This window comes from Tinamus guttatus, unplaced genomic scaffold (genome assembly GCF_059628265.1).
Source record: "Tinamus guttatus ecotype Peru unplaced genomic scaffold, ASM5962826v1 Tinamus_guttatus_pri_ptg000044l, whole genome shotgun sequence".
In the NCBI taxonomy this organism is placed as follows: domain Eukaryota; kingdom Metazoa; phylum Chordata; class Aves; order Tinamiformes; family Tinamidae; genus Tinamus; species Tinamus guttatus.
Window position 1 is genome coordinate 1,379,268 of NW_028288578.1, and position 15,026 is coordinate 1,394,293.

General features: G+C 46.1%; 1 protein-coding gene across 2 annotated transcripts in view; it reads right to left on the minus strand.

Moving 5' to 3' along the window:
- Positions 1–13,837: 13,837 nt before the first annotated feature.
- SPATA6 (spermatogenesis associated 6) overlaps positions 13,838–15,026 on the minus strand; it is a 36,398-nt gene continuing 35,209 nt past the window's right edge. For both annotated transcript variants that reach the window (XM_088536712.1, XM_088536706.1), the window contains one exon: positions 13,838–14,089. In XM_088536712.1, the coding sequence (XP_088392838.1) occupies positions 13,909–14,089 (181 nt within the window). In that variant the 3' untranslated portion in view covers positions 13,838–13,908. The remainder of the gene's footprint in view (positions 14,090–15,026) is intronic.

The following is a 15,026-nucleotide window of genomic DNA, read 5'->3' on the forward strand; positions in this document are numbered from 1 at the left end:
GCTATGTGAAGACAGAGATACCTGTCCCGGTCCTTGGGCTGTGCCCCGGAGCAGCCCTTCCCGAGAGGCACTGCTTGCTGGCAATGACGACGGGGCTCAGTTTCTCCTTAATTAAGATGAGATTTGAGCAAGACTCATGCCTGGTCACATCTAGGGTTCAGCACAAATGTGGGGCTGCATTTGGGTCCACCAGGAAACCTGGGATCAACTTCAAAGGCTCGGAGCTGTGTCTGGCGGAGAGCTTGGCTCCCTTCCCAAGCCAACCTGCCCCACGACGCTCAGAGGAACGAGCTCTGTGGAGGAGACGTGAACGCCGCGTGCTGTGACCTGGCCGGAACGCGTGTGTGAGTAATCCAGGGTACTCGGCTCCCATACTGAGCTTCAGGTGACACCAGCCCGTGGCCACCGCAAGGGGACCAGCACTAGCCAGTCCCCAGCAGCAATGGAGAAGGGGCCCCACTGCCCAGGTCCCCCTCCTCTGTCACATAGCAGTGGATCTTCCTTACAACAACAGCATCTTGTTTATCCATCGGACCAATCCTGCCCCTTGACAGCATTACCAGCAATAAAAGTGCCTTAGTAACAAAGCCAATTTTGACTCCAGGTTATTGTGGTTATATATCCTGTGCTGACGCACAGAGGTCTCGGTGGGACCGTGCTGTCCTGGCGGTGGAAGGAGAATAAATGTCTCTCCTTGGTCCAGGTTGCCCTGGAGTCTGACCCATCCTGGAAGTGTCATGAAACGTAGCATGGCCGCAACCTTTCAAACCTCCTCCAGACGATAAGGTGGCTGCCCCCACTATAAATATCCTTGCAGGTGTTAAGGAAGCTCGTCCAGAGAAAGCTAAAAATGCCTGCAAGGAGCCTGAGTCTCTGCTCCAGCAGCCTAGGGGCACATCCAAGCCACCAGGAACAGCCTGTGTGCGGAGGCAAGGGCATCCAGCAATGCGCAGTGCCATGAGGATGAGGAAAAAATAATCGTAATCCAGCAAGGAGGAGAGGCAAAGGATGTTGTGCCTGTCTGAGCACCCAGAGGTGGGTTCTCTGTGTGCAGAGGACTTCGATTCTGCTGCTGTTTTGAGCAGCCCATGTCCGGATGTCAAGGCCAGGCTGCGGGTGCTGCAGGCAGCGCGACGGCAGCCGCCTGCGCCACGCGCCTGGGGCTGCGCTTTTCACACTGAAATGAGCCGGGCCCTGGGCTCAGCTGGCCGGGACACCCGGCACGGAGCGCTGGGTCTAGCCTGGCCCTCTTATTTCCCTTTTTTTTCCTATTGTGCAAAGCATGAGCTTCCAAGAGCTGCGCACAGGGCTGAGTGCTGCTCCGCACCGCCGCAAGGTGGGATGCAGCGATGCAGGCAGCTGTGCTGGCACAGAGCAAGGCAGGCACTTGCTGCATCTAACAGGAAAAAAATGAATTTAACTAGGAGACGTCTTGGCCCCTATAGCCCAAGGAGGACAGCGGGGCCTCCGGAGGCAGCCGGTCCCCTCGGCAGAGCCCCTGGGCTGGCTCTGCCCCTGCGTGAGCAGCTGGAGCCCAGGTTAGCGGTGCCTCAAAACCCTGAGAGTAACCAAGTTACCAGCTGGGATTAGTAGCTGGTTAAGTGTCTCATAATAACAGACACACTTCTAAGGCTTTAGTAATACTCGGTGCCTCCTCGCCCGGAGCAGGGAGCACTGAGCACTTGGGGGACGGAGCACTTAGCTCCCTGGCTTCCCTGGGCTGTTTTTGGACTGCCCCCCGCCTCATGCCATGGGAAAAGCAACACGGAGTGACCTGAGAGATAATGAGGCAGTTTTCACACATTTGTGGTTACTGTAAGAAAATTTCTATTTTGCATATGAGGGAACTAAAGTTTCACTTTTATTCTTCTTTTTTAACAGTAAAATGCTCTCAGTTTTTGGACATATGATCTTGACCTCTTCCTGTCCCCTTCCAGGGACCGTGGAAGACTGGTTATTTTACATGAAACAACGTGTTTTGAGACCTGTGATTTCATCTCTTAGCATCCCTGAGCACAGAAGGGATGGAGACACTGGAACTGCCTGCTGTGCTCCCCCAAGAAAATTGATTTCCTCAGTAAATGTATTTGATTTACCCCTGCAGTTTTAAACACTAAAACAAAAGAAAAAAAGTATGGGGGGCAGCTAGCGATGCAGACCCTGTCCTGCACCTTCCCATTGGCATCCCTGACCCGCGCTCCTCTTTAAGGATGGGACGCAGGGAAACGGAGGTGGAAAATCAGCGCTGAGCAGAACCGGCGAGCGCCGGCCCTGCCCCGGGAGCATCGTCACGGCTGGTGATGAATTGCAGCGCCCTAACAAGAACACATCACTTTCAGAGCTGCAACCAATATACAAGTCCATTGGCATCAGCTGTTATTAATGATGCCAATACATATTTTCTTATTAATCTTCCATACTAGGCTTGTGTCTATCTGCAAATGATTATCATTCATTTTCCTGACAAATCTATCATGATCATTTATTACTGTTCGGCAAAGGATCTTCTTTTAAACAAAGATTAATAACCTTGCATCTTATCTGTCTGGCTGAGCCAAAGGAAATGAAATTAACAGTGAACCCTACAAACATGTCATCACTTTAATTTACTGGAAAATATTTTAAAATGTTATTTAAAAAACATAAACGCTCTGGTGGGCACGGTTTATTACAAAAGGAAGAACCGAGACTCCATGCGCGTTAGCACGGTGCAGAGCGAGTTGGCCAGCGAGGCCACATCCTTCCTCTGGCTCTTTGCACACATTTCCTGGGCAAAACTGGGCTGCTTTCGCAGCCTGCTGACCCGCACGGACCACACAGGCAGTCACCAGCTGGAGTCACCATTTCCTGGTTAAAGAAATCGTGGGTTGCTTTCCACCCGAGGCCTCCCTTCCTTTTCCCTTCCCCTCCCCCTCCCCCTTCCGCTTCCCCTTCCCCTTCCCTTCCCTTCCCTTCCCTTCCCTTCCCTTCCCTTCCCTTCCCTTCCCGAAAAACAATAATAAATAATAAATAGAAAACAATCCATCAGACCCTTCCTCCTACTTATACTGCAAATAATAATGCAAAATATGTGTGTATATATATATATATATATATATATATATATATATATATATATATATATAAACAAACTTTGTTATTGCTTTCATACATACAGATTGATCGCGGCCCCGTTGTTTGGCTGCTGGTGCCGCCGCAGAGCTGCTCCCCGTCTGCCTGCACTGCCTGGGACGCTGCGGGAGCCTCCCGTCCCCTCCACCTTCCTCTAGTGGGAATTTTTTCTCCCTCACTGCAGGTCTCACTTATCCATTTTTCAGGGTGCGGTGCTTCCAACACCAGCATGATGTACTTTGTAAATGCATGTATCAGCAATCTCATTGCACCCTCGGAAACAGCTCTAAACCCCAGTCATGGCAAAGATTTTTTTTTTTTTTTCCTCTTAATCATCCTCCCCAGGACTCTGAGTTAAAAAAAAAAAAAAATCAAAGTTTTTATCACTGCTCAGCTTTCTCTTTCTCCTTTTCCTTGGTGGACTGTGTGTTTGTGGGGGAGGATGTGTAAAACAATTTTGAATTATGTATTCAAGGCATTTCGGCTACAGATTAAAAAAAAAATGGAGCTTTCTGCTTTCAGCAGTTTCCTCTTATCTTCCCCAGATACCAGGTTAGCAGCACTAGTCTACACGCTGGACAAGAGGAAATCACCCTGCTAACCTCAACCTGCCGCAGCCACAAACCGCGGCGGTATCAGCAGGAGGGTTTCGGATCGTGCACCCGGTATCTTCGAGGAGCAGCCCAACGCACCCTCTTTGCATCGCCTCCCGTTTAGTTGCACAGTTCATCGCTACAAAACAAAGTCTTCTGTTTTTTTTTTTTTTTTAATTTAAAAATGCCATCAATATAGCATAGGTCTTCAAAAAAATCTATAACAAATACAAAAAGCCTGGATATAACCCCCCAAGCCAGGCCTGGCATGTCTGCAGCTAACAAGGTACTAAGAGCAGCAAGCTGGTCCCCTTTGGAAGCTGCAGCTCCGGTTAGTCTGGGGACACTTCACAGTTTTCTCAAGCAGCAGAATTTGGGTTGCCCACGTCCAGGCACGCGGTTCAGCTGGGGCAGCCTCTGAGCTTTTAAGAGGTTCAATCTATTACCACTTGTCTTAGTTTTTACAGGCAGGATTTAGGATCCTTGGCCGAGAGATAACCGCAGCGCACGTGACAGAACATCCCTGCTTATTTCTTTATCAACCTGACAGCTTAGCTGCGTTTCCTTCAGCACAAGTGTCAATCCTGGCATAAAGACGGCAAGCCAAGAAGAACGGGTTCTGGAGAAGTTGTTCTAGAAGTTTAATGCTTGTTACATAAATAAAAATAAATAAAATCTGCACCCTTTTTCTAGCGTGACGCCATCTCTCTGCAGCCGTCTGCTGCTGCCTTTCATCAGATCTCTACTGTTATATTGAACAGTTGCCTATTACGAACTTATACGATGTAAATAAAAAAAAATCACAGGCAGGGCACACAAAGGAATGGGGATTTCTAATCAAAAGGAAGTGGCAAGGGACAAAACGTAGCAGATCCAAATAAGCAATTCAGGTCTCTCACAGTTAATGGGGTACATTATCTTCCCCATTTACGGCCACCTGATGGCAAAGTAGTAGGTGTCACTCAGGCTCAGTGAATCCCAAACGTCTCGCATGAAAGGTATTGGGCTTGTTTTAGCTGGGTATAAAAAGGCAGCAGGAGATGTACAAGGTGTTGTGACGGTGACGCAGGGAGCAGTCGATAGGAGTGATTCCTTGTCGCGGGGAAGACGTGGCTGTCACCACAGGCAGCGGTGTCTGTGCAGTGTCCCTGAAGCAGGAGGACACGAGTGGATGAGCCAAGGGCCCCTCGCTGCCCTCAGCGTCGCTGCCAGGTGCCAAAGGCTCCTCGGGCTACAAGGAAACGTCCCTGCCTGTTTGTCAGGAGAGTTCAAGAACACGACTTCATCATCCCTGTCTCCTCACTGCAGATGGCCAGTGTGTTGGAAACATCAAAATAACGATGCAGTTGATGGAGAAATACTCGGGCAGGAATCCCTGGTGGTGGTGGACAGCGTCACTCTGAATTCGCCCGTGCTGACCCTTCCAGCTGCTGCCTGTGGTTGGGCTCTGCTGCGGTGCCCCAACCCGCTGCCCCCAGGGGAGACCCTCACATCTGCCCCACAGAAAGTGGCACCATCCTAGGGGAGGCCGCAGAGCCGAGGCTGTGGGGTGGGAACATCCATGGGGCTGGTGGGGAGCAGCCGAACTGTGGTGCAAGAAGGGATTGATGTTCTCTGCCTCAGGACAGATCACTGAGCTCAGCACATCTCACCGAAACACTCACCAGATAGATAAATGCATGAATCGTGTCAGCAGCGAGGACAGGCAATCAGCTCGGCCTTCTCCCAGGTGCAGCCCAGCTCACGGTGTCACACATCTTCTCGCCTCCTCCTGGCTCAATGAGCCTTGAAACTCCTCCAGAAGATATGAAGAATGTTCCTCACCCCAGGAACTCTGCTGCAGAGGCCAGTGATGCTGAATGTCCAGTAACTCCCTGACCAGAAGTCACACACAGTGCCTGACGCAGCCAGCCGGCCTGCCTGCCTTCCTGCCTTCCCTTCCCTCCTTCCTTCCTTCCTCCTTCTTGTCTCAAATGCAATTTCCAGCACCTCTGCTTATCCATCTCCATCGTGGCCATTTGTACATGGGATGATGTTATTTCAGCAGGTGCCATCTGGCACCAAGGTAGCAGTGGATCTTTTGTGCCATTCAAGCATAGCCCAAGACTTCATAAGCAAAACCCAAAATATCAGGCTGTGCAACATTACTGATAAGCTGTCCAAGCAAGACCAGATGGTAGCTCCGCACCAAGGACAACAGGCAGAAATATTAAGATGTCTGAGCATGAAGCAGCCCGCGCTGCTGAGTTTGTGCCCTTGCTGCACACTATTCCAGCATGGGAAGCTGCCCCGACACTCCCTGCAGGAACATTCCCACGGGGTTGACTCCCACGACGCTCCATGAGCCCCAGGAGGCTCCCGAAGGCAGCAGGGACAAGCCAAGGAGGAGGTGCAGGAGGGTCCGTGACAGCGTGGACGTGTGTGCAGAGGAGAGCAGCGACGGCCCTTGCAGGACACAACCACCGCTCTGCTCTGCAGCCTCTCCTTGCTGCTGACTAACATGGGAACGGGCTAAGAGCCCAGCTCAAGGTCCAGCACTGCCGATAGCGACCGTTGGGGTGAATCCTCTGGCCACTTTCTGGTTCAGTCTAAGAGGGTTTCTTGGATCAAGTGGGGTGAAGGGGTAAGAAGAAGGCATCACAGTAGCTATTATAAAAAAAAGTTCTCTTTTTTGTTGCATTTGTTCAAAACAGAAATGTTGGTCAAAACATTCAGCCGTGGCTCACTCCTGTAGCTTCCACAAAAGCAGCATTCAATTTAATATGTGAGCCTCATAACCAGCTCACGCAGTGCAATAGTTCACATCAGTTTGAAGGAAAAAAAATCTGCTGGAAGCACAGGCAAGTAGCGGTGTCAATTTTTCATTAACCTACAGCCACTGTCTCTGTAGACTTACAGCTATAAGTAAGATTACTGTTATAATTTCCTCTAGTCCCTAAGGGAGGGGAAAAAACTTCACAAAACTTTTAAGGTCATTAAAAAAAAAAGAAAAAACCTTAAATTGGAAGTAGTTTCAGTTTACTTTCATATTTCAAAATCAAATCCTAGCCTCAGCATTACATCAAAGCAGAAATGTCAGCTGCTTTGTTTCTACATCCTCCATGAAAGAAGTCCTAGCTTATACAGGCGCTGAATGCCAAGTAAATAGATTTTCCTAGGGAACAAAGGCAGCTTTTTTGTTTGTCTTAAACATATGTAAATAGAGTCCCAGGAGCTGCTCTGCCTGTCACTCCAAGCAGGTTTACACTCGTGTCGTTGCAGTTGGTTATTTCGGACAACCCTGGGGTACATTAGGTCAGAACTGTGAACCTTTCCCTCCCAACACTCGTTTCGAGCAGCCGCTCAAGCCCTTTCCCTCCGGCCTCAGACAGGGGGAACAGTTGTTTTGCTGCTTTAGTGCTCTCTCTTTTTTTTCTTTTAAAAGCTCTAGCTACAGAAATCACAGAAATACTCCGGTCCTCTCTGTCACGGTCAGCTTTCAGCAGATAAGATCCGTATCTGGCAATATGACTAACTATCAATGAACTGCCACGGGCTGTGCTCCCACAAACCCGTATATTAAAAACCGAAGGCACCTATTGGTTCATGGTCAAGATTATGGGGTGCAGGGAGGGAACAGGGATGGATTGATCAGATAACAAAAAAGCCATTTTTCTTAACAGGAGCCTGCTGGTGCCCTCGTGATGATGAAGGATTTCTCCTCTTCGGTACCAGGCATTTAAACAGGGAGAGTTATTTTTCACAAAGCCAGAAGACAACTAAGAGAAGCACAATTCTTCTGCACTCACATCTCCCATAACTCACATTTTTTTTTGTATTTAAAACCAGTGGATCAGTGAAAAATTAAGAGCACTTATAATACCTGCCATCTCCAAATGAGTTGAGTTAAATCTCAATCTCCGGCACCCATTTGGGGTGCAGCGCTGGGTCACATTCTGGAAGGCACCGGTTCATAGGCTCTGCATGAGCCACAATTACAGAAAACTCTCCAGAACACGAAGCCTCGACCCGCCTGGCCAGCTCAGCGTAACTCACTGATGATCTGAACCACTCCTGTGCTCTTCGCCGTTTTCTTCTCCCAGCCTATTTCATCTCCTGACAAGTTTACAAAGAGAAGAACGGAGTTGAGCTGAGCTGCATCACATCCAATCTGCTGCCTACACAAACGCCAGGGAAGCAAAATGAACCCCGGAACATATGGCACTCTGCTGACAGGGCTCCGAAACCGGTTCTGCATGAGCAGCAAGGAACATCTTGAAACGCACAAGACATATGTGTTTTAGGAAGAAGATTGAAGTGTTTCATAATAAAACAGGACAAAGTGAAATACAAGTGCTGTATAAAATTTTAATTAAAAACTGGTTTTACCCCTCAACGTGAATATACAATATGCTTCACAGATGGATTTCATATTTAAGTATTATCCAAACCAAAAACATAAATGAGACAAATAAAGCCTTCAAAGATGGCACAGTGGCTAAAAACGTGTGTAAACACTAGATGGCTGTGGTGGAAACACGGCGGGCAGGGAAAGCCACCTCCGAGCAACTGTTTACCAATGGGGTACTGAGGGAAACAGTTCACACGACTACAAGGGTTATGATTACACGATCAGCCCAACATCCCAAGCTCCAAGTCAGTTTGACAACAAAAACATAAGCATCAGAATTCACCACAGTTCAGTAGCATAAGTGACGCTTTTGTTACTCAAACACGTATTTATAAGTTTCACTGATTGCTTTATATGCCCACAATTCATGGTGTGCAACGCGTAAAACATGGAGAGCCGGGCACCAAACTGCTCAAGAACCCACCCCTGCTCTCCACCTCTCACCCCACTTACTTCATACAGTCATCTCCGTTCGGTGGGAACGGTTCTACAGGGTTACGGAAATGTCGGACCACAGGGGAAAAATATTGTGCTACGTCCTCAGGATCCGTAAATTCAGATGGACTAAAAGGGACCTTGTCTGGCAGCAGCGACGTCCTTCACTTGAAGGGAAGGTTCTGGTCACACATCTCGGAGCGCTCGCGGGGAACGGCGCGAGGAGGAGCAGCACAACCTCCACATCGACCAAGCCAACGAGGAACCGCTCCTCCTCTGTGCTGTCATCCCGACGGATTATCCCGGAGCTTCAGGGAGTCTCCCTCTCGAGACAGACACTGGGAACAAACTGCCCGTCTTTGGCCAAATGGGTGAAATCAGGGCAACATCGTTAACAAAAACAGCTATAGCCTCACCTTAAAGCTTCGATTGAAGATGTTTTGAATTCCATGGACAAAGTAGTAGAAACCAGTGCAATGAGGTTTCTGTTCAACATTCTATTGCATCAAAGAACCTGCAATTATTAAACATTCTTGATCCCTTCCCAATACATCAGGTCGTTTGTGGGAGCTCTAAAGGGCCAGGCAAAGCCTGCTGTTATCACAGCCCCTCGCCTAAGCCCAACACCGTTGGTGAGGCAGCTCATTAAGCCACCCACAGAAGCGCAGGTCACTCGGCTTCAACTGGCACCAAGAAACTAAACAGCTTTCCCCAAGTTTCAGTGATTAAAAAGCTTCCCCAAATTCCTTGATTCCAAAACAAATCTCTTGAGCTATTCTCAAGCATCCCGATAATGAGCATTTTGTAACCAGGCAAGCAATTAACGTTGTGGCTGGCTTTCACCTGAGCCAGAGACTCCACGTTATGGGACTTACACAAGTCAGTGACCACAAAAAGGGCTAATTTTGTTGCATAGTTCAGTGGTTCAGAAAACAAGTGCTCAGAAATACCTTTGAGTTAAAGAATTAGGAAGACCACAATAATATCATAAAGGACTATACCTTTATGAAAAGGTGGAAATTCCTCCCAGGTTACTTTATGTGCCAAACCCATGGCACAACGCAAAGTTTTGCACTGTCAAGTTATTGCACACACCACTGCAGCCCCAGCCCTGGGGAGAGCCCAAGAGCAAAAGGCCTGAGAGATGTTAACAGCACTGGTTAGAACACATAGGAGAAGGCATTAAGATATCACGATGATAAAAATAGAACTTGCATTCGAAAAAGATACCTTGAGAGCAATCGTTATGAATATGAAGAACATAGATCATCCAGGAGACATAAGCAGGGAACCTGCTGTAAAGATTAGCTCCTAAAAATGCAGGTAGGAAGCAATTCATTCTTATCCTCAGGGGAGTCTCTGGGATTTAATAGACTTCCATCTTGATAAGATTAAGACTTGTTTGATAGTTGCCTGATTAAAACATAATAAAACTGGGAAAATTAAAATAAAACCTTTTTAGTAACCTGGAGGTGGGACTTTTCAGCCTGGCTGCCACAAAATAAAATAGGTTCTCTAACAACATCCACCTCAGGATCCCAAAGCACTTTACAGTCGTTTAATTAAGTATCAGAGCACAAACTCCTCATTTTACAGCTGAGGTAACAAGGATGGTGGGTTTAGCACAGAGTGCTTAATACTGATCAATGCTAGAAGTCTGTTATTTTACCAAAAAAAGGGGGGCAAAAACCCCACAGGTTTCCACTCATTATGGACAGTCTTTTTTCTCCTCCCAGGGATTTTTGAGAATCCCTAAGCAACAGTAAAATTCACAAACGCAATGCACAGGTTAGAGAACAGCCCTCATCATGTTCCGAGCTGCTTTGGGGAGGTTTGTGGGTTCCGAGCTCACTGGGAGGTTAAACAAGGCCGCTCATCTTATTGCTACCTATTCCCAACACTCTGTCCATCCCTATGGGTCTTGCTGCTGGTTGACCGGTTTAAGCTTCCCACTTCCTTGCTGAAATTTTAATTGTGTAAATCATTAAAGAGCTCGACATTTTTTAAATCTGCAGAAGGTCGCAGACTGAGTGATTTCCAAAGCAACTACTATTTAGCAGGGGATCTGGCAAGCTCCTGCACACAAGCTAGTTTGTGCAAAGCCACCCCAAGAGCCTGGGCTATGCAAAGATAGTCATAGCAAAGGGGGAAGGGAGCGAATGAAGAGAGGACTCTGACTTACAAAAATGAAAGAGATTAAAATACTGTTCTGATTATATTACATCCTGCAAGCAACACTGGGAGCCGTAGCATTTGGTGAGAACACTCATGGCTTGTAATAACCTGGGGAGGGCAAGAGGAAGAGATAGACTCTACAGGAAAACACTAATTCTCTCTTAATCTAGCCCATTATTTCTAGATTTGAGGAGGCAGCTTTCCTTTAGGAGGTAAAATGATGATGGTGGAATTGTGTCATCGCCCTGTCACTAACAGACCACTTTGTGGATGACAAAAGATAAGGAATGAACATAGAAAATGCTATTTAAAGCTGCACTCAGGAACCTAGAAATTTGCATTTGATAGAAGGGATTTAAATTGTATTAGAAAGCAAGGTGCACTAAACAATTACAGTTTATTACTGTGTTGGTTCACTGCCTGAACCTATACTTATCACATAGTGCAGCAGCGAAGGAGCAGCAGCGTTCAGGGCACTTGAGCCACATGCATATTAATAGCAGAGCTAGCTGAGCAAACAGGGAGAGGGCCAAAAGCTTTTAAAAAACAAGTGGCTTGCAGATTTTTGGGGACAGATCGCACTAATTTGGGTCTTAAGCGACATTTCGTAGAAAACTTTTCCATTAACCAAAACCAGCACAGTGCTTGGAAGAGAACACTCGTTTCTCTAGCACAGCACATCAGCTGCGGAATGACTCTGACCCGGGAGAGAGACATTTCTGCAGCAGCTGATTCACAAACACTTTCTGCACTCACTCCATCTCCCGCAGCAGCCCAAGCCCAAAGACACTTGCAGTCTGTCTGCTCCATTTGTTGTTGTGCTGCATGCAAAGGCTACAGCGTGAGACTACTCATGCTAGTCACAAAGGTAGGACACTTTGTTTTTCTCCTATTAAGTCTCCATATGAAATAGAGATTCAAAGACCTTTTGATGTAAAAATGAAGGTTATCACATTTACCATATGCTTCCCTTCTTTAGTTAGGGGAACAGAACGTAACGCACCCCATCTGTTCCTCTGGGCCCTCCAACACGTTACCCTATTTTTTTTCACGGTTGCTTCCAACCTTCTTTGTCCCCTCCTTGTTTCTTGATTTCTGGACAACTCATGTCCTCAGTCACCCGTCCAAAGGGCTTGAGCATTCAGGACTGAACTAACAGGGGCAAAAATCTGCAGTGCTGGGGTGCCAGGGAGGTGAAAGCTGAACAGCACTTCCACTCGGCCAAAGGGGAGCACCAGCCTCCTAACTACATGGACTTCTACCAGGCTTGACCCTCAGGAGGCCACATACAGAAAATATTGATTGAAGACTACGGGAAGCCATGAGAAGAACAGCAAATCTCAAAGGCTCCAACACATGTGGGAAAACTGCAACCACTCTCAGTTTTCAGAAGACCAAAACCTTAGGGAGACTCTCTCAGATCTTACTCTGAGATAGGACCTACTAAGGGCCTATCTGCCTATGCCTATAATCCTTAGCAGCAAGAAAAAAGAAACTATTTTATGGACTAACACTGGGTCACAGGAATAGGGGTAATGGACGAATAGCAGGTACGGGTGCTGTAACACTCTAGACCACCACCCTTCAGTGACACAGCTTGGACAAGTTTCACTTTTCACTTCTGAAGGAAATTTAAAAAAAGGAAGAAAACGCGGCGTTACCTCTCAATAGAGTGACTCAACACTATAGATAGCATAAGACTGAACAACTAATGCCCTTTGAAAGCACTAATGTGCTAAATGGCATCAGGGACAGGAAGTTATCAGTGTTAATCCACTTCAACTGGTCTAACTGTTACAAGAAATAGAAATGTCTATATGCAAGACACTTCCTCTGAGAGTCCCCTTTCCTGAAACAGAAGCACGGAGCCTTTCAACATGCTTTCCCACTAGCATAATTGCTCACCAACTGCTTTCTCAAATCAATTATGTTGTCTCAGCATTAAAGGATGGAAGGCAGAGTAGACCAACTTTTTGTTTATCTAGGCATGCTGGCAGGTTACAGTCATATGTTCTGCCATCTGTACCACTAGCTTTATCCTTTATCCAGTCGTAACAGGTAAAATGGCATCGGTGCAACTGAATCTGTTCTTTCAGCCAGGGAAGGAGCCAGAATATGCATTTGTTTTTTTCCCTCCATTTTAAAAAGAAGCAGGAGACGGACACTCTTGCCCTTTTAAAACATTTGTTTTTGTAAGAGATGGGCAATTTGCCCCGGTCTGCTAATGTGGGATCTGTTCAATGCAAAGCTGAAAAGGTTCCGTCTCTTGGGAAAGCATCGAACTGCAGATGAACATTTGGTGGCCTTTAGCAAAAAGGATGCATTTTCTGCCAAGAGGATCCCAGCAGGCTGGTAAGGATAGGCTCCAAATTAGGTGGGATGGTGATGCAGGGACTTCAGAAGGCCTGAACTGGGTATTCGAGCTTGCTGCCTAGCTCCAGGCCGACCCCCTTCTCGCCCTTTCCTTATTTGTATTTTTTAAATTACAAGGGTGTTGGTAAATGTCGTGGCTACATTCAAGAGAACCTGGAAACCTTCAAGTGCACAGGGTATGTGAAGAACTTTCTTTTGAATAAAGACTGCTGAGTTGGGCAGGTTTCTTTTAAAATTTGATGGTATTTGAAAATTTGTTACTAAAGGTGCTTGAAAATGCTTTGAAAGCACATCTATAGGTCAGTACGAGCTTTTTCCTTCTGTCTTCCTCAACAACAGCAGCAACAAAAATAATCCGAAGCCAATTTTCTAAAAAACAATTCCCTCTTTCCCAAAGCAGATGCTTTTATATCAACACACACATTCACCCTACCCCTTCATAATGCCTTCTGAACACTAAGACATACTACTTTTCCAAAACAATTCTATTTATGTTACTAAACAGTTCTAATGATTTTTTAAAATGTTAGATACAGCTAAAACCTGACTCCCTGTCAGACAAGGATGTCCACCAGAGCTGTTGCTCTTCAGGTCACTATCTTCTGATGGTCCGAAAGGAGCAATACAGCTTGATTAACTAGAAAGAGGCTTAGTTTTTGCTTGGTTTTAAGTAGTTCCCCTTTGACAACCCAGGCCCCAAATCCCACTGCTCAATAACCCTGCCCAAGCATAATTATACCTTAAAAATAGAGTACGAATATTTGTTACATAAAAATAGTTTTCATTAAAAACATGAACGCTGTGTACTGTGCATTTCCAGGCAAAATGCTATCAGGAGTGGGTTTTTTGGTCCGAAGCAGTGTCACAAGCTTTTCGGTACATGTTTCTGTATATTTTCTCCAGACTTTCTTCAAAGATGGCTCTGTGAGGCTTCCCTTTGTACACAGCCGTGCGACTGGCCCCATATTCACCGTCGCCCAAGTGAGCAGTGACATCCTGCTGCACTGGGGAACTGTTAACACAAAGAAGCAAAGCAACAATCAGCAAACCAAGAGAAGCACGAGTCAGAGCACAGAAACAGCAGAAACCCAAGGCAAAGCTGCTAACCACAGATTACCTTTCACAAATAGAAATAAAGCTGCACTGCACCTACTTCTAAGAAACGGAAGCCCTGTGTTATTCATCCACACAAATTCTCCCCCATGTATCCAAGTGCACTTGATAATACCTCCTAAATAGAAAGAGAATTAATTTTCAAATAGCATGCAGTATTTTGATAGACAGTGTGACCAGGCACTGAGCCTATGCAATAGAAACACAGTAAGATTTTTATGTCATTTGAAGGTCAAAACGTAACCATGAGCAGTTATTTCAATACGAAGACAATCTATCTGAGATATATTAAATTACTGTGGATGCAGCTGTAGAGTGCTCTATCAGAAGCATCTTGGATTAAGTATTCCACCAAATACATTATGATATAATGGCAATTGAGTGTTCTTTTCCCACCCCATCTTATGTGTTACTGTTTTAATACTAAACACAAATTCTCATATTTCAGTTGCTTTGAGAAATTACTTCCTAGATCTATAAAAAAAAGATTATTCTTTTAAAATCATTATGAAACACTGACAAATTTGAAGTATGTATACCTAAACTTCATAGCTGTTTGCATTCTCATGAACGTTTGAAACAAAGGGTTGTGTTATGTAATGAAATGAGACATTTTCTTGTAATAAAACATGAAACTAGATCAACATTTATAAGCAAAAAATGACTGCTGAGGTGACATCTTTCACATCTGCTCAGAGAAAGAGACACTTAAAAATTAAGCCTAAGTTATCCTCAGCCTTTTGAGACGTTTCCCAGTTTGGGAAAATAAACTGGAAATGTGCGACTTAGTGGAGGCCATCTGCACCTAGAAAATGGATGGAATTTCACATTTTATT